This window comes from Lithobates pipiens, unplaced genomic scaffold (assembly GCF_037356315.1).
Source record: "Lithobates pipiens isolate NorthernLeopardFrog02 unplaced genomic scaffold, aLitPip1_a1.2 Scaffold_10, whole genome shotgun sequence".
NCBI classification, from domain to species: Eukaryota; Metazoa; Chordata; class Amphibia; order Anura; family Ranidae; genus Lithobates; species Lithobates pipiens.
The window spans coordinates 85,110,329-85,128,830 of record NW_027507686.1 but is presented as its reverse complement, the minus strand read 5'-3'; the positions used below and the strand labels follow the sequence as shown (position 1 = coordinate 85,128,830).

Genomic DNA, 18,502 nt, shown 5'->3' with positions numbered 1-18,502 from the left:
GACTCATTTTTGGGTGGATACTTGAGAATTCATTATATTGATGACTACTTATAACATTCATATACACCATGCCTACACTTTTTGCACAGAAACCCTTATAACACAGTGCTTCCTTGTTTCTTCAGAACTTGCGTTCTCATGGGGTTGTTGACCTTGAAGCTATGTGCGAGACTCCAGAGCGCATCTATGTGGTTATGGAGAAGCTACATGGGGACATGTTGGAAATGATCCTCTCAAGCGACAAGGGGAGACTTCCTGAGCGAATCACCAGATTTATTGTGACACAGGTAAATTCTGAAAGGGAAAGACTGAACTGCCTGCAAACATTAGTTATAAAATCTATTGAGAAATGATAATCTTAATATTTTGTGATGGAAGTGACTGATATACCACACATACAGATTTGTATTCATGTAGCCAAAGGGCTATCAGTATTTAGACATTGCATGGATGCTTTAAAGACTAAGTTCACCTTTTGGGAAAAAATAATAAATGCACATACTTTTGCAGCAAAAACATTAGCATTTATTATCTTTTCCCTCAGGAGCTTTCAAAGTATTGCACCCGTGATTAGTGGATCGGGGGTGCGATGTCAGGCTCCTGCAGACAAGCCCTGCAGCTTTCAGCCCGTACCTCCATATGGGTAGACTGTTTGCAATCTGCAGGGCTTGCGAAGTTGCGAATAAACTACGAGAGCGCAAATCGGTTCATTCAGCCGCAGTGTCCGACAGTACTTGCAGCTCTCTCATTCACAGATCACAGCCAAGCTATTTTCAAAATGTGACAGCAGAGAGGATCCCCCGCTCGCTATCACAGGGAGGGAGCGGATTGGGGTGTGGGGGGCAGGTTTGGAGCATGTTAGATATTACACCCAAAATATAGGTGTAACTTGTAACATGCTCAGAAATGTTAGCTTATCCTTTACGAGATAAAACAAAAATTTATTGGCTCCCACTCAAAATATGAGCCCATTTCTTATGTATAAGGGTCTTTTTCAAGTCTTTTTACCCCAAAAAATGCCATAATCCAAAGAATAAATCGTACATTTAAGAAGAGATACAGAGATTCACAGGTTTTTAAATAAATAATAACATGGACCAACAATGATAAAATATAGATATAAGCCACATTCATGATAAATATATACAAATATAGTACTATGGAACGATCTAGAAGTATTGAGCACTAAGAGACATTGATAGATAAGCAATTGTGCTTATTTCTATGTTTGTGTATCTTTTATGGACTTTAGTGGTGAGATCTATGTGCTTAAAGTGAACCTGTGCCCAGACTATACACAAAAAGTATTTATCGTACATCATGGGACACAGAGCCTTAAGTAATTACTTAATGGGTTATAGTCTACCGTCAGGTGTTGACACTGGTAAACCCTAATTAAGGAAGTTTATTCCCCTATATAACCCCTCCTCCTTTGAGCACATCAGTTTTTTCGCCAGTGTCTACGGTGTTGGTCATGAGTGAAGAAGTGCTCAGAGGAGCTCCAGCAGGGATCCATGCTGGATTTAAATTCCTCCATAAAAGGAAACCAGATCCATCCAGAAGTGCCACCGAGGCCTTGAGGCCTAAAAGGATGATACCTGGGACCTCGTATCAGAAGCACAAGGTTTTGCCTGTAATGCCTCTCTTAGTAGGGCTGGAACCCAGGGCTTAGGTCTTGTTACATTACCTCAAGCATCCTGATGTGGGATGCTATACAAGGCCCAAGGCAGTTGGACCCCATTTTTAATGGACCCAGTCCTTGAAGGTTTGTTAAACATAACCAGCTGTGATGGGTGAAAGCTGGATTTTCTGTTAAATCAGCAAAAACTTGTGTCAAGGACAAGCTAAGGAAAGAGAGACTTGGATATTAAAAACATCTATACATTTCTTTAATTGAAGGAAAAATTTTGTCATGCCTTAAAATCTCCACTTTATGGAGTCTATGCACATACCTTACTCTGTTGTCTCACTGTTTTCTCAGTTTTGTGCCTTGCTGTACAGGGTGTGGAAGCAGATTTTTGCAAGGTACGAAAAGCTGCAAAAAATGTATTTTTTCTTCCCCTGATGGGACCAGAGGGTTAGGGGGACAGCATCGCTGTACCCCCCTTACATTACCCCACCGTGGAGGAGACTGAGGGTCCCACTATTTTACCACTGAAAGTTTGTTACTGTGGTTGTATTTTTTACACAGGTCTTTGCCTCACTGCAGGAGGCTCTGCCGCCCCTCCCCCCTTATGTTGGGTTTGGGGAGGGGGTGGGGTCTAACACAGGTGCCGTGAAACGTCCACTGACAAACGGAAGGCTAATAGCATATAAATACAGCTGTGTCAGTCTCTCCTCTGCTGATCAGGAGGAAACCAGCTGCCTGCACACAGGGACACACGAACTGTGGGACATATATGGGTTGCAAAACTGTCATTTCCTGATTCAGGAAGGACACCCTTTTCCAGCACTAAGCTGAACTGTATCGCAATGTTAAAAGTATTTTCAGCGATTTAGTGCAATGTGTATAGTGCCTCTGTTTTTGCACTTAGGACTATGCCTGCCAAAAAAGACACCACAAAAGTCAAAAGAGTAAAGGTTTCACCAACAGGCATTGGGATTTCAAGCTGTATTTCCACGCTGTCTTCGTCGTCTGAATTACCAATCATGGCAACTCAGGGTGAGCCATTAGAGAAAATTGGTGCAGCTGCCTCTCACATCTCAGCACCTGCATACGTGACGGAAGAAACCCTTTTCTCCTCACTCTAGGGTCTGGAAAAAAGACTAGCGGCTTTAAAAGCATCCTCCATTCAAATGGATAGTAAACGTACTAGGTCCCCCCTCCCGCGCTTCAGCTTTATATGGGGAACAGTGGGCACACCATGAGGTTCTACCCTCAATCAATCAAGAAGAGCTTACCGATGATTCTTCTACTGAGGAAACAATGGTAGATGAACCTTTTTTAGCGTCTCAATCTGAAAAATTGCTGATACAAACTCTTACAGAGATGGTTCGTTCTTCTTTCATGCTGCCTCTAACAGAATCTCATGAAAACCTGGCCTCTTCCTTAGGTTCCTTAAAACCTTCCCATCCTTTGCATGCATTTCCTGTGCACACATTACTTGAACAGCTTATTTTTTTGGAATGTGATAAACTGGATAAACATTTTCTCCCTCCTAAGAGGTTCTCAATTCTCTATCCTCTGGAGGAAAAATTCTCCAAAAAATGGAAAGTACCAGCAATTGACGCTGCGATTTCCAATGTGAATAATAACTTAACGTGTCCTGTAGACAATGCACAGATGCTTAAAGATCCAACAGATAAGAAGTTGTAATCCCTGCTAAAGTCTGCTTTTTCCATAGCAGGTGCCGTCACCCAGCCCGCAGTCACCGTGATAGGCGTCTGCCAATCCCTAAAGGACCAATTCAAATAAGCTGTTAGAGAGCTTCCTACACAACAAGCTCAAGATTTGGCTGAACTACCTAAGGCATTATGTTTTGCCATAGATGCCATCAAAGACTCTATTCACCAGGCATCCTGCCTCACGCTTATGCTTGTACATATGCACAGAATCCTGTGGTTGAAAAATTGGTCAGCTGAAACACCATGTAAAAACCTCCTAACTGGGTCCCCCTTTCATGGGGAGAGACTATTTTGGAGAAGACAATTTTTGCTGGGAAAAGTACCTTTTTACCAGTCAAAAGAAAATATAAATGCCCTGCATTTAAACAGACTCTTTCCCCAGCGCCAGGGGCTTCCGCCTCTAGGCAGTGGTGACGGCCTCCGCCGTCAGACTCTAGAGGAAGGACTCGGGGTCAGACTTAGGCTCAAAAAAAGTTCTGGGGTAAGAAATCTGCAAAACAGAATCCTAAAGCCTCATCATGAAGAGGCAACCCCCCTCACCCAGGTGGGGGGAAGACGTCTGTAATTTTCAGAAATCTGGAAAAAGGAAATTCAGGACAGATGGGTAATTTCCACGGTAACGCTGGGGTACAATCTGGAATTCCGGGACTTTCCACCGTCTCGCTTCTTGAGGTCAAGCGTTCCCAAAGATCCAGAGAAAAAACAGTCTCTGTTTCAGGCACTAGACTGATTAATATCTCAAGGGGTGATCATACAGATACCCATAAAAGAGCAAGGTCTGGGATTTTATTCAAACCTTTTTATGGTACCAAAGCCAAGTGGAGATGTCAGACCCATTCTAGATCTAGGAAAGATAAATCAATTCCTGAAGATCCGCTCCTTTTGCATGGATACAATCAGGTCGGTAGTTTCTATCCTTCTAGGAAGAGAACTTCTGGCATCAATCGACATCAGAGATGCATATCTGCATGTCCCTATATTTCCTGCTCATCAAAAGTTTCTGTGGTTCGAGTTAGAACACCAGCATTTTCAAATTGGCGCCACTCACCACTGGGCCCACAGGACTCCCCCGCCTGGGACAGGGGACTGATGATCGCCCGTCGGAGGTCAGGAGAGGATCCAGCACTACATCCTGAGAGGTGAGACCCGGCGGCCATCTTGGTACACCTGAGGCCTACAGCAGCTCTCTTGCAAACCCCCTCTGGCAGCTGTCTCGCAAATCCTTTTAGGGAGAACACTGTCCCCAATCTCAGTACAGCCTGCCCCCCACTGGATAGCTGTCGGACCGAACGCCTCTCTAAGTCCTGCACAAGCTCTAGGCCCCACCAGCGGCCATCTTGGTGCACCCAGTTCCTCCTTCCACCCTCCTGAGGCCAACATCTCTCCAATCTGCACCCTGATTTGTGCCTGGACTCTCCCTGTAACCCATTAGTGCAGTGTTTCCTGGACTCCATCACCGGACTGTCTGCCGCGGATGCGGCCTAGTGAGGCCTAACGAGGCCCAGTGAAGCCTGCCAGTTACCACACCTTCCTGCACCAGCGCCTGGCAGGGGGCCTACTCACTGGAACCTGGACACTACAGCTGCCATCTCATCCCCCCACACTCCAAGATCCCTAGACAGCTGAAGTAGAGGCGGTGATTGTGAGCTCCACGGACTGCAGGTGAGGCACTGTCTTAGCCCAGGGGGCCCTTGCTTTCCCCAGGCCTCACCCTGCTGGGTTCTGGACACTCTCCCCATCCCCACGGCTCCACGGCCCTCTCCCCGACCCGGCCTCCTCCTGGATTCAGGCTCTCCACAGCCTGACTACCGCCCTAGTGGGTTAGCGCTCTGGCTAAGGCCCCTTCTCCAGGCTACACCTGGCTTGGCCTCCATCATCTCCGCTAGGAGTCTCCGTGGTCCATTCCAGGAAGCCCCCCCCCTGATCTGGGTGAAATTGTTTGACCATCAAGGCAGACAGCTACGGTCAGTTCACGGGAGTCATCTATTCACCAGTCAGCTCTCCCTACACAGCCTCTTCAACAAGCCCCTAAAGAGACATACCCTCCTTCTCCTGAGACTTTCATAATTTCAGTTGTTGGAATCAGCGCAAACTAGCAGAACTCATGGGCGACTAACAACGCTGACACCATGTCTTAGTATGGCTTAATATACCGCTCCTTTCCTAAGGGACCCTGCACCGCTTCATAAGCTCTCACATACACAGGGTCATTATCAGCTGCCCCCCGGACCCCTCCGGATACTACATGGGCAAAGTTGGTTTTCAAAAGAATATATATCAAGGCTTTATCCCGCCATCGACCTCCCGTCCTGCACACGTCATGGAGCGATACCTACACAGATCGCAATCTCCAGCCTTACACACGTTGGCAGAACCACTAGAGGCCACCGACCCCCCTGCCCTCCACACCTAGTTCTCTTCACAAAGGTGGCTCTACCCAGCAAACAAATCCTGCCGAAGCAATTACGGTAACGGTCCTGGACCTGAAACTACAGACACTCCTACAGGATTTGACACGCAATATAGCTACAGAGGTTGGAAAGCTTGCTCGGGAGCTTAGGGGTGAGATCGACCAGCTTGGAGAGCGCACTGCCACTTTGGAATCTAAATTTGATGAGTGTGCAATACATGCACGTATTGGAGGACGAAAACGCATTTCTTAAACACACAGTCTCCCAAATACAACTACAACAAGAAGATTTGGAAAATAGAGAACGTCGCTCAAACGTGAGGATTCGTGGAGTCCCTGAAACAGTCAGTGATAAGGAGTTGCGGGTATACTTGCTTGATCTGTTTGTCACTCTGGCTCCGCACATACCAGATATCGATTGGCGTCTAGACAGAGCCCATAGATCTTTGGCCCCTAAACCTCCTCCTGGATCCAATCCAAGGGACATTATAGTCCGTTTCCACTATTATGACAGCAAGGAAGCTTTAACTGCAGCCACACGCAATAAAAATCGCATCGATTTCAAAGGCTCTAAGATCCAGATCTTCAGCGACCTTTCTCCCATCACCTTGGCCAAAAGGCGCAACCTCCGACCAATCACTGCACACCTCCAACTACACCAAATCCCCTACAGATGGGGTTTCCCTTTTCGGCTGTCAGCATCCAAAGATGGCACACAATACTCTATCAGAGAATTGCATGAATGTGAGGCCTTCATTCGCAATTTGGGCCTCCCACCTGTCCTGGAAGAGGACCTCCAACTCCCCCCGCCCGCTCTGGCCCCCAAACCTCTCCAAGCCCCTACGGCAATTTGGACCCCAGTTCGTCGGAGACATCAGAGAGGCTTCTCCACACCGCAACGCCCCAACGTGCCTAAACAACCTGCCTGAAGTTCCGGCGCCTGTCCGAATTGCACCTCCTTACCCTTGGTTTCCAGGAACCTATCGGACCTCTTCAGGAACTCTTCGGGGAACATCCCCCTAACTTTAAATCTCTCCCATTTCTGTAGTGCTCAACGAGCCTCCTCCCCCCCCCCCCGCGGGGCCCCTCCAGCTGGTATTGTACTCCCAGTCGATGGTGGTATGTCTGACCACTGTTCAAATGTTAAGAGTCCGAGGTTAATCATTCTTTGCGGGAGCGGTACATAGTTTACCACTCCAAATGTTTGTTATGTCCCTTTATAGGTCCAAGGTATTCTGCCTTGGCTCCCTGAAGATTTTATGTCCTTCAGGCTTTCAAGATACATGTTTTATGTTTTTTGTTTTTTGTCTCTTCATTTTTGTCTCTCTATATTTTACTCAGGTTATTTTTTTCAATTTTTCAAAGTTTTTACCAGGTCCTTTTTTGACCTGTCCTGGTTCTTACATGTCGCTGCAGGTTGTAAACTTGACATACAATTTTATGTTACTAGGAAATGCTGATGTGTATATGCCTCTTCCAGACCTCCTTAGATCAGAGCACTCCGACCACATGTACCAGATTCCAATATCATCTGCTAATTATTCCATGAATGTATTATGGCTCTAAAAATATTTTCCTGTAATGTTAAGGGCTTGAATTCCTTAAGAAAACGCTGGCTAGCCCTGCGGGAATTCAAATCCTCAGGGGCTGATGTGATAATGGTTCAGGAGACGCACTTCCGCCCAGGGGGCTCATTTAAATTTGCCTCCAAGCTGTACCCTACTGTTTTTATGGCCTCCAGCCCATCTGGGAAGGCTGGAGTAGCCATCTTGATTAAACGTTCATGCCCTATACGGATCCTTGCTTCGATCCTAGATCCCCAGGGTCTGTTTATACTCCTGAACTGTTCTCACCTGAACACCTCCTTTACCTTAACTAATATTTATGCCCCTAATACGGGACAAATTGGCTTCCTCACTAGAGTATTGGATCGGCTGCGCTCCTTCTCTCAGCCTTTCGCAATCATAGGCGGGGATTTCAATATGTGTATGTCCCCTGGTAGGGATAGATTAGCACTCTCTCAACAAACCCCATCCCTCCAAACTCTTAAACTGTCCACCTCCTTTCGCAAACTAATCCGCTCCCACAATCTCTTTGATGCATGGAGAGTAAAACATCCCACCCATCGCCAATACACCTTTTTCTCCCCCCCACATAAATTGTATTCCCGACTGGACCACTTTCTAATAACTGCACCCTTGCTACCCAATGTGGTATCTTCTGAAATAGAGCCTATCACGTGGTCTGATCACGCTCCCATCACTCTCAATGTGACGCTCCATAACGCATCACCTAAAACTTGCCACTGGAGACTGAATGAGTCTCTATTGCGACATGCTGAAACCAAAGATAGACTGCTCAAGAGATTGGAGGAGTTTTTCCATCTCAATGTAGGCTCCATTTCAGATATATCTACTGTGTGGGAGGCCCACAAGGCAGTTTTTAGGGGGGAGTGCATCTCAGCTGGCTCACGTCTGAAGCGGGACTCTGTTAGGCTGAGGGTGGAGCTTGTGGCTCAGCTGCAGGTCGCGGAGGCGCGGTTACTCCGCTCCCCTACGGTGGATCGCTTGCGTGCAGTGACTACTATTCGCAACCACATTAAGGCTATAGACGCAAAAGACATTTCAAAATCAATGTTATGGTCTAAGCGAAAGTTCTATGAGTTTGCAGACAAACCACATAGGATGCTTGTCCACAAACTTAAGCCCCGGCCCTTTTTATCCGTTCCTGATTATATAATGCAATCAGACGGTACACCAACGCACTGCCCTCAGACCATGTCCGGAGTATTCAGAGAATATTATAACAAACTTTACAACTGCCTGAACACGGGCACACAGGATCAGTTCCCACAAGACAGGTTGGACTCTTTCCTATCATCTATTCACCTCCCAAAACTCTCACCAGAGCAACGCTCCTCCTTAAACCAACCTATCTCCAATGACGAACTAGTTGACGTAATTAAACATCTCCCCACACATAAGGCCCCAGGACCAGATGGCCTTCCATACTCCTATTATAAGACGTTCCTAGAATCCCTGTCCCCACACCTGCTGACCCTATTCTCCTCACTGCTCCAGGGCACAATACCACACCCCTCGTTCCTACATGCAGTCATAACCACTATCCCTAAACCAGATAAGGATCCTTCCCTCCCTGACAATTATCGTCCCATAGCCTTATTGAACTCTGATTACAAAATCTTTACCAAGATTCTAGCGAACAGGCTCTCTCTACTGCTGCCAGCGTTGATCCATAGAGATCAGGTGGGTTTCGTTCCCACAAGACATGCGGGGGACAATACCCGCCGCACAATTGACCTTATAGACCTGCTTACTAAAACTAAAAACCCCGCTTTGATACTCAGTTTAGATGCCCAAAAGGCATTTGACCGCCTTAGCTGGCCATTTATGTTTGCGATACTAAACCACTTTGGATTTTCAGGCCCCTTTATTCACGCCCTCCAAGCCCTATACTCGAAGCCCACCTCCCAGGTACAACTCTCCTCCCATCTGTCCCGTCCGTTTTCCCTTAGCAACGGTACGAGACAGGGTTGCCCTCTATCGCCATTGCTCTTTATCCTCAGTCTGGAACCCCTAGCTGCGGCTATACGGGAATGTTCAGATATTAAAGGAGTCTGCCTCCGCAACGCAGAATCTAAAATATCCTTATTCGCGGACGATGTCCTCCTAACTCTCACCCACCCGCACACATCCCTACCACACCTTCACCACCTACTATCCACTTTTGGTAGCCTCTCGGGTTTCAAAATTAATGATGCTAAAACCGAAGCATTACCTGTAAACATAACCCCGTCCCTCTTATCTTCGCTTCAAAGTAAGTATAATTACCACTGGTGTCCTCACTCACTTAAATACCTGGGGGTTCGCATTACTGCTTCCTACGATACTTTATATAAGGCCAATTTCCCCCCCCCTGTTCTCAGAAATTAATCGCTTGCTGACATACTGGACGTCTCTCCCCCTATCCCTGTTGGGCCGAATTAATGTCCTTAAAATGTCTATCCTCCCTAAGTTATTATATTTGTTTGAAACTCTACCTGTGGCTATCCCTATGTCACAGTTGAAATCCCTTCAAAGGAGAAGCCTCCGTTTTGTTTGGAATAACGCTTCCCACAGGTTAGCGGGGACAGTGGTCCTGGCTCGGAGGAATAGGGGGGGGCTCGGAGGCCCAGATTTCATTAAATACTATTATGCCACACACCTGAGAGTTCTTACCTCCTGGACCTCCCGGAAGGCCCCAAATAGATGGTCAGAAATAGAAATGAGTGTTACAGCCCCGGTACATCCTTGCTATATGCTTTGGCCTTCTACTGCCCTTCATATGCCCCAATTACGGCACATATGCCTAGCTCCCATGTTGTTCACGTTGAATATCTGGAAAAGGTGCAATGACCGCTTTTCCCTATCCTCACCGTGTCCACCGCTTTTAAATATCCTATTTAACCCAGACATCCCAGATAGCCTGTCCTATGATCGGATGCTACCATGGACCCAAGCGGGACTCTTTCAACTCCGACACTTTGTTAACCCGGCGACACGCCATTTATTGACTTTTCCCACCTTGCAAAAGCAACACCAGATCCCCCAAAGGCTTCTACATTCATACTTACAGATCAGACACTTTTTCTCTATCAGGTCCCCCTCTCTAACTCTGGACAAACCCACAGACTTTGAGAGCCTATGTGCTAAGGGTCCTTACGAACCCAGACTGATCTCTACTATTTACACGATATTACATGACGCCATACCTATGACGGTGAACACCCACCACTACATGAGGAAATGGTCTCAGATTCTACAACACGATATTTCCCTGGTGGACTGGGGGAACATATGGGAGCACACTTCCAGAATATCTCGATGTGTGACCCACAAGGAAACTGCTTACAAAGTTCTAATGCACTGGTATAGGACTCCAGATATTCTACATGCCCGTAACAGGTTAATTTCCAAACAATGCTGGAGATGTGGTGGGGAAGTCGGCTCTCACTACCATATTTTTTGGGACTGCCCCCTAGTCCACCAGTTCTGGCTCCAAGTCCAAAATCTGTTAGAAACACTGGCTGGCACTCCTATTCCCCTGACGCCCATGCATTATCTGCTAGGCCTCCCTTTCTCTGGTATTTCTAAGGCCTTGCGCAGATTGTTGTCCTTTATCTTATTGGCTGCTAAAAGGGTCATACCCAGGTTATGGTTGTCCACCTCTCCACCTACACTTCCGCAATTGATCACCACTGTAGCTGACATACGCAGAATGGAACACTTGACGGCCGTAGTGGAGGATAAGATGCAGAAATTTTCTAAAATTTGGTCAACATGGGATGAGTCTACATATGGTTCTGATGGGATTGCTCCTACTTAGATAAACCTGGATACATACATGTCCCCGAGAGAAGGTCTGAAATCTATTTTTTATTTTTTCCTTAAAGCTCTCTTTGATGTTACATAGTCTGTTTACAGATTCTGTCTATAACCCCCTTAAAGATACGGTGGAAGATCACTACTTTAATCACATCGCTATGCCTCTATATGTTTAGATTTTGTATGCCTTGTAATCAAAGTATACTTGCATTCTTGATACGTTAATATTCTGTATGATGTTGAAAATTTAAAATAAACAATTACAAATTGTAGCCCTGCCCTTCGGGCTAGCCACAGCACCTCGGGTGTGCACCAAGGTGCTGGCCCCACCTCTAACCAGGTTAAGGGCATAGGGCATAACAATCATAACGTACCTAGATGATCTATTACTTATGGATCAATCAGCAACTCTTCTGGAGCAAAGCGTACGCACTACAATCAACTATCTGAAAGGTTTGGGTTGGATTCTCAACCTAGAGAAATCTTCCTTAATACCACTATGAAAGCTGGAGTATTTGGGTCTGATCATATCTACAGCACAGGAAAGGGTGTTCTTGCCTCAGGCAAAAATCAACTCCATAGGAGAACTGGTGCGGAGGGTCAGGTCAAATGGCAATCCCTCCATTCGTCTCTGCATGGGGTTGCTAGGAACCATGGTAACTTCATTCAAAGCAGTTCCCTATGCCCAGTTCCATTCAGGACTGTTGCAAAACAGTATCCTGTTTGCTTGGAACAAAACAATTCAAGCTTTAGACTTGCCAGTGTGGCTGTCCCCAAGAGTGGCCCAAAGCCTCACTTGGTTATTAACCCAGAATCTGCTGAAGAGAAGATCCTTCAGACCAGTCATCTAGAATGTGGTAATGACAGATGCCAGCCTTTCAGGTTGGGAAGCAGTACTAGAAAAGACAACTGTCCAAGGACAGTGGTCAAGTACAGAAAGAAGCTTGCCCATCAATATCCTAGAGATTCGGGCAGTACGCCTGGTTCTAAAGGCCAGGACTTTCAGGTTACGGGATTGTCCTGTCAGGATTCAATCCAACAATGGCACAGCTGTGGCCTATATCAATCACCAAGGGGGCACCAAAAGTCTCTCAGCACAGAGAGAGGTGAACCATATTCTAACTTGGGCAGAATAGAATGTTCCATGCCTTTCTGCAATCTTCATTCCGGGCATAGAGAATTGGCAGGCGGACTACTTAAGTCACTAGCAGTTATTCCCAGGGGAATGGTCTCTTCACCCCAACATATTTTGGGCTGTTTGTCAAAGATGGGGGACACTGGATATGGATCTTCTAGCTTCCAGGTTCAACACAAAGTTGGTCAACTTTGTGGCCGGAACGGATGTGTTAGTGACCCCCATGGAATCCGTTTTCATTGATCTATGCATTCCCCCCTATTCAGTTGCTGCCTTGACTTCTTTGCAGGATCAAGCTGGAAAGAAATCTGACAATTCTGGTAGCACCAGCAAAGCCACAGAAGGTCATGGTATGCAGAAATCATAAAGATGGCAGTGGAGGGCCCATGGTCCCACCCACTACAGCCAGATCTGCTCTCTCAGGGACCAATATTCCATCCTTCCTTACGGTCTCCAAATTTAAACAGTTTGGCTATTGAAATCCACATTCTAAGGAAACGTGGACTTTCCGGGTCAGTTATCTCTACCCTGATTAATGCTAGAAAGCCAGCTTCCAGAACTATATATTATAGAGTCTGGAAGGCTTACATTTCCTGGTGTGAATCCAAGGGTCGGCACCCTCGGAGATGTATCATAGACAGAATTCTTGTCTTTCTACAATTAGGGGTAGAAATTAAATTGGCCTTAAGTACTATTAAATGCAGAGTCTTGGCTTTATCGGTCTTATTTCAAAGACCACTTGCTACTCATTCTTTAGTCTGGGGCTTTATACAAGGGGTGACGCGGCTTAATCCGCCCGTCAAACCTTCCTTGATTCCTTGGGACTTAAACATAGTTTTGTCTGTGTTACAAAAACAGCCATTTAAACCAATACGACAGATTCCCCTAGTCCTTTTGACATGGAAGTTGTTGTTTTTGGTTGCTATATCCTCAGCAAGGAGGGTTTCAGAATAGGCTGCTCTTTCCTGTAAAGAGCCATATTTGATTTTTTATGAGGACAGAGTGGTGTTACTCCCTCATCCAGGCTTTTCGCCAAAAGTAATTTCAGGTTTTCACCTGAACCAGGATATTGTCCTGCCATAGTTTTTTCCAAAACCATGTTCCAGGGAAGAAAAGTCACTACATTGTCTTGATGTGGTGAGAGCAGTGAAAATCTATTTAAAGAAAACTGCTCAGATTCGTAAGACTGATATCTTATTTATTCTGCCTGGAGGGTCCTAAGAAGGGACAGGCAGTGCCGAAATCCACTGTTGCTAAGTGAATTCGGCAAGTGATAATTCAAATGATTTAAGCGGTAAAATTCCCCTGTTTCAAGTTAAGGCGCATTCTACCAGGTCGGTTAGTGCTTCTTGGGCAGTGCGTCATCAAGCCTCCATGGCTCAGATCTGTAAGGCCGCAACTTGGTCTTCAGTGCATAAATTCGCAAAATTTTATCAGGTGGATGTAAGGAGGTATGAGGATATCGCCTTCGGGCACAGTGTGCTGCAAGCAGCAGTATAAATCCTCAAGTCTGGGTGTACCCTGCGGGTTGTTTTCTCCCACCCCTCATGTGGCATTGCTATGGGACATCCCAATAAGTAATTTCTTAAGGCACTGTGTCCCATGATGTACAATAAAGAAAGTAGGATTTTTATATCCACTTACCTGTGAAATCCTGTTCTTGGTGTACATCATGGGTCCCTCCCCTCTTTTTTTGGGATACAAATATATTGCTTTGCTACAAAAACTGATGTGCTCCTGGAAGGAGGAGGGGTTATATAGGGGTGTAAACTTCCTTAATTAGGATTTACCAGTGTCAACACCTGACAGTAGGCTATAACCCATTAAGTAATTACTTAAGGCTCTGTGTCCCATGATGTACTCCAAGAAAAGGATTTTTTACAGGTAAGCTGTTATAAAAATCCTATTTTTGTATAACAAGTTAGGATTAACGGCTGCCAGCAAAAATGGGTAGATATACACAAATGTAAACAAAACAAATCTATAATACATATTTTCAGCACCTCAAATATGATTATATATCACATGGAGAAAAGAAAAGTGCAAATAAATATAGAGCAATTTATATATAAATAAATATAGGTCCCTAATATGTGATATAAATAGTTCATCCCAGTGAAATAAACTTCTGCCAACACATCTAATCATAATGTCTTCCCATCTTTGGAGACAATCAGTATTGCAGTAAAACAGCCTGATTAAACACAGGAGATGGTCTCCTTTATTACACCAGCTCCCACTTGCAACAGGTGGCATGATCTATCCTTCTCACCTTCACTCTACCACCAGAGGGCAGTAAAACCAACCAGCACCCAAAGCTCACAAACCAGTGCAGACAAAGGGGACCACAATATACTAATTTTATTAATATCCAATTAACAAATACAGCATGAATAAAACAGCCAAGCAACCACTAAAAATACAATTCACATGTAAAGCCGCCACTTGGGTGGTGATGCAGTGGTGTGACATCAGCATATAGGCTCCACCCAACACGTGTCATGCAACAGAGCGTCTTCAGGGGCCTCTAGTTCTGATTAGTACCCATCTTTTTGTAGCCTACCGAACTTCTCCAATAACTGGTCACAAAACTATACTGATGATCAGCCATATGGTTTAAAAACAGCTGTGTTTAACACATTTACCAAAACTTATATATCAACCAGCTAGATTGCCATTAACTGTATGTTTCAAAAAATGACCAAATGGTATATTGAATGGTCTCATTCATTATATAAGTGGTCAATATTTGACTTATCTTCAAATTATGGTAAATAAATATCTTAAACATGGATAAAGTTAAAATCAATCCCATAGTACACATATGCACATAACATAAAAAGCACCAATGGTGTAATTATCACATATCTAAAACATTCTCAGTTCAGTCATTTTAAGTTATTATTACAATTAAAAAAAAAATGAAATATGTTAATTATAAAAACAATCTGAAATAAATAATAATTGAATGATGAGATTAGAAATTAATAATAAAATAAATTGAAAATAGAGAATACAATGCAGAGAAAAAATCCAAAACTAGACATAAAAGTGATGTTAGTGTGGCAATCTCCCCTCTGTGCCTTTGTGTTCTGATGGGGACTGCCCCCCACCAAAGCACACTGATCAGCCATTGGCTGCCAGCTCTGATTGGATGCAGGTCAGATGCTGGTTTTCCAGCATGACCATTTGGCAGAAGCTGGTTATGAGACTGGCTGCTGTGGAACAGGCAGCTGTACACACAGGCCAAAAGTTGGTAGATTTCTGCTAAACCAGATGTTTTTGGCAGATTTTTGGTCTGTGTATACAAGTCTCAACTCAGACACTTCACGTGTCCATTTACAGCCTCTCCATTGGGGTCGCCAATGTCAATGCCCAAAAATGTAATACCTCTCGGGTTCCTATAGTGATATTTTCTGAAATGTGCTAAGAGACTGTGGTCTTTAAATCATCTCTTAACATCGTAAATATGTTCCCTCATACAATTGCTTAGCCTCCTAGTAGTACTTGCTATATATTTCCCACATGGGGCACTGTAATAAATAGACTATAAACTACAAACTACAATATAAAACTATAAACTACAATATAAACTTCATCAATGTTTGGGATATTTATTTAATCTAAATTGAAGATAATGTCCACCATTGACCTCCTAAATAATGCATGGGATATACTTTTTGGTAATTTTTTGAAACATATTGTTAATGGCGATATAGATGGTTGATTATATATGTTTTTTAAATGTGTGAAACACAGCCTTTTTTAAAACCTAATTGATCATCAATATAGATTTGCGAACCATTTATTATTATTTTTTTTTTAGATAAAATAATTCACCTCCTAGTTTCATCTGGGAATTTGTGAACAAAAGTATTGAGACTTAATACGTCTAGTTCAATCCAAAGTACAAATCAGGGCCGGTGCAAGGAATTTAGAAGAAGGATCTATAACATTAGGGGCAATTTCTATCCTTCGAATTGGGTGCCCTTCTCCTGCGGTAAACAATATATAGGAAGGACCAGATGGGGATCATTTGAGGAAACATATTTTTAATAAGAAATAAAAAAATGTAATCACTTATAGGGACCCAAGAGATAATAAAGTAGAACAAGCAAAGCTTTTTTTCAGTTTTGGATAGAGCAAGGTAGAATTTATAACCCCTGTCAGATTTTTTTTTTCACCATCTTTCTCATTGTGAAGATTTCCCTTCACTTCTTGTAGCCAAACAAGAAGTGAAAGAAAATCCCTGCAAATCTGCAAATTAAGGGAATTCCCTGGGGATCCCCAGGTCACCAGAACTAGTGTCCCCATTTGAAGATTTCCTCTCTATTACTTTTCTTGGGACAACCCAAAATGTGGAACTTTCAATGATGATGTAAACAGGACAAACAATCCAATACAAAAAAAAAGCTTTGCCTTTAGTTATACTTTAAGTTTTTCGGTATTGACAAATTTTTAACCCAAAGGAGAGGGTGTAATTGGACATGGGAGGTGTCCAAGTTAGAATTGCATTGGGTTTAAGAATTAAGAACTTTTACACAGTTTGGCCTGAATGTAGAATAGGACATAAATTGTTTTATTGATACCAAGTTAATATTGAGCTCCAGTCATATAATTTTCTTGTACAGTTAGCCTAGCCGTAACCTGTTCAAATCTCAGCCAGATTAGCAGGAACTGGCTGAGACTTGAACCATTAATGGGCAGGCTGAATCTACCAAGTTGATCAATCGATCAACTTGGGTACAACCAGCCTGCCGGATTTGCTTGCGATTATTGCAAGTGGCTGCTATAGCCACTAGTGATTAGTCACTGTCTTCTCCCGGCAGGGATGGCTTCCCCGCCCGCCACCAGAAGCAGAAAATTGCTTGGCAGGGGAATACCTCCTGCCAATCAACACTATCTGTGTTGATGGGGAAATTTACCACTGTCTATGGCCAGAATTAGGGAACACCCATATGTAATTCTCTTGAACAGAGGTCTTATAATGTCTAGTTTTGGATTTTTTCTATGCATTGCATTCTCTGTATAAAATGTATTTTTATTTTATTTACTTTATCATTCAATATTTATTTTAGATTGTTTTTATAATTTACACACCATTTAATATCCTTTTTTATTGCAATAATAACTTATTTTGATTGAATTGAGAATGTTTTAGATATGTGATTTTTACACCATTGGTGTTTGTTTATATATATATATATATATATATATATATATATATATATATATATATATATATATGCACTATATGGGATTGATTTTAACTTCATCAATGTTTGGGATATTTATTTAATCTAATTTGAAGATAATGTCCACCATTGTCCTCCTAAATAATGAATGGGATATACTTTTTGGTAATTTTTTGAAACATATTGTTAATGGCGAGATAAATGGTTGATTATATATGTTTTTTAAATGTGTAAAACACGGCCTTTTTTTAAAACCTAATTGATCATCAATATAGATTTGCGACCATTTATTATTTATTTAATTTTTTTAAATTAATATTTTGTTAGCAGCAGTCTATAGTCTACATACATATGGTGAGTTATACAAGCTAAGTTTGTTTTTTATCTACACAAACATGGCTGAGGTTTCTGGCACTCACCCTGATTGGAGGAGTTCAGTAGGCTACAAAAAGATATCAGTCAGCACTAGAGGCCCCTGAAAATGCACTGTCGCACAAAATGCATTGGACAGAGTTTACGTGCTGATGTCACGCCGCCACCACATTGGTACACGAGGGGCAGCTTTACATGTGAGTTGTAACTCTGTATTTTTTAGTGGTTGCTTGGCTGTTTTATTCTTGTGGTATATGCGATTTGGATAATAATTAAATTGACTACACTATAGTAGACCTTGTCCGTTCCGGTTTGTGATTTTTGTTCAGCTTTGTTCAGTTTTCTATTTGTGCTACAAACTACCTCATGGTCCTCATCATGAGATTACAGACTGCCTTATAGTGTCCAGCTTTAAGAGATAGACTGTGCTATTTCAGCAATATTGCTAAAGTGAAGAGTGTTATCTTTCTACTGTGCTTAAGTGTTTGGTATCCCATATCACCCCAAACCTTATACTGTTACAAGTTTTACAAGCAACAGTATATATTATTAACACTATTAATGTTTTCAGGGTGGGGTAAGTAGCACTGCACTCATTGGCTTATTTACAGCATTCTTTGTATTGTGTGAATCAAAAAGGAATTGTTGAGATAATGATGAT

General features: G+C 43.4%; 1 protein-coding gene across 1 annotated transcript in view; it reads left to right on the top strand.

Moving 5' to 3' along the window:
• Positions 1-18,502, top strand: part of LOC143933628 (serine/threonine-protein kinase D1-like) — a 197,415-nt gene that overhangs the window by 150,603 nt on the left and 28,310 nt on the right. Inside the window, exon 15 of the mRNA XM_077456581.1 lies at positions 126-287. Within this exon, the coding sequence (XP_077312707.1) occupies positions 126-287 (162 nt within the window). The remainder of the gene's footprint in view (positions 1-125; positions 288-18,502) is intronic.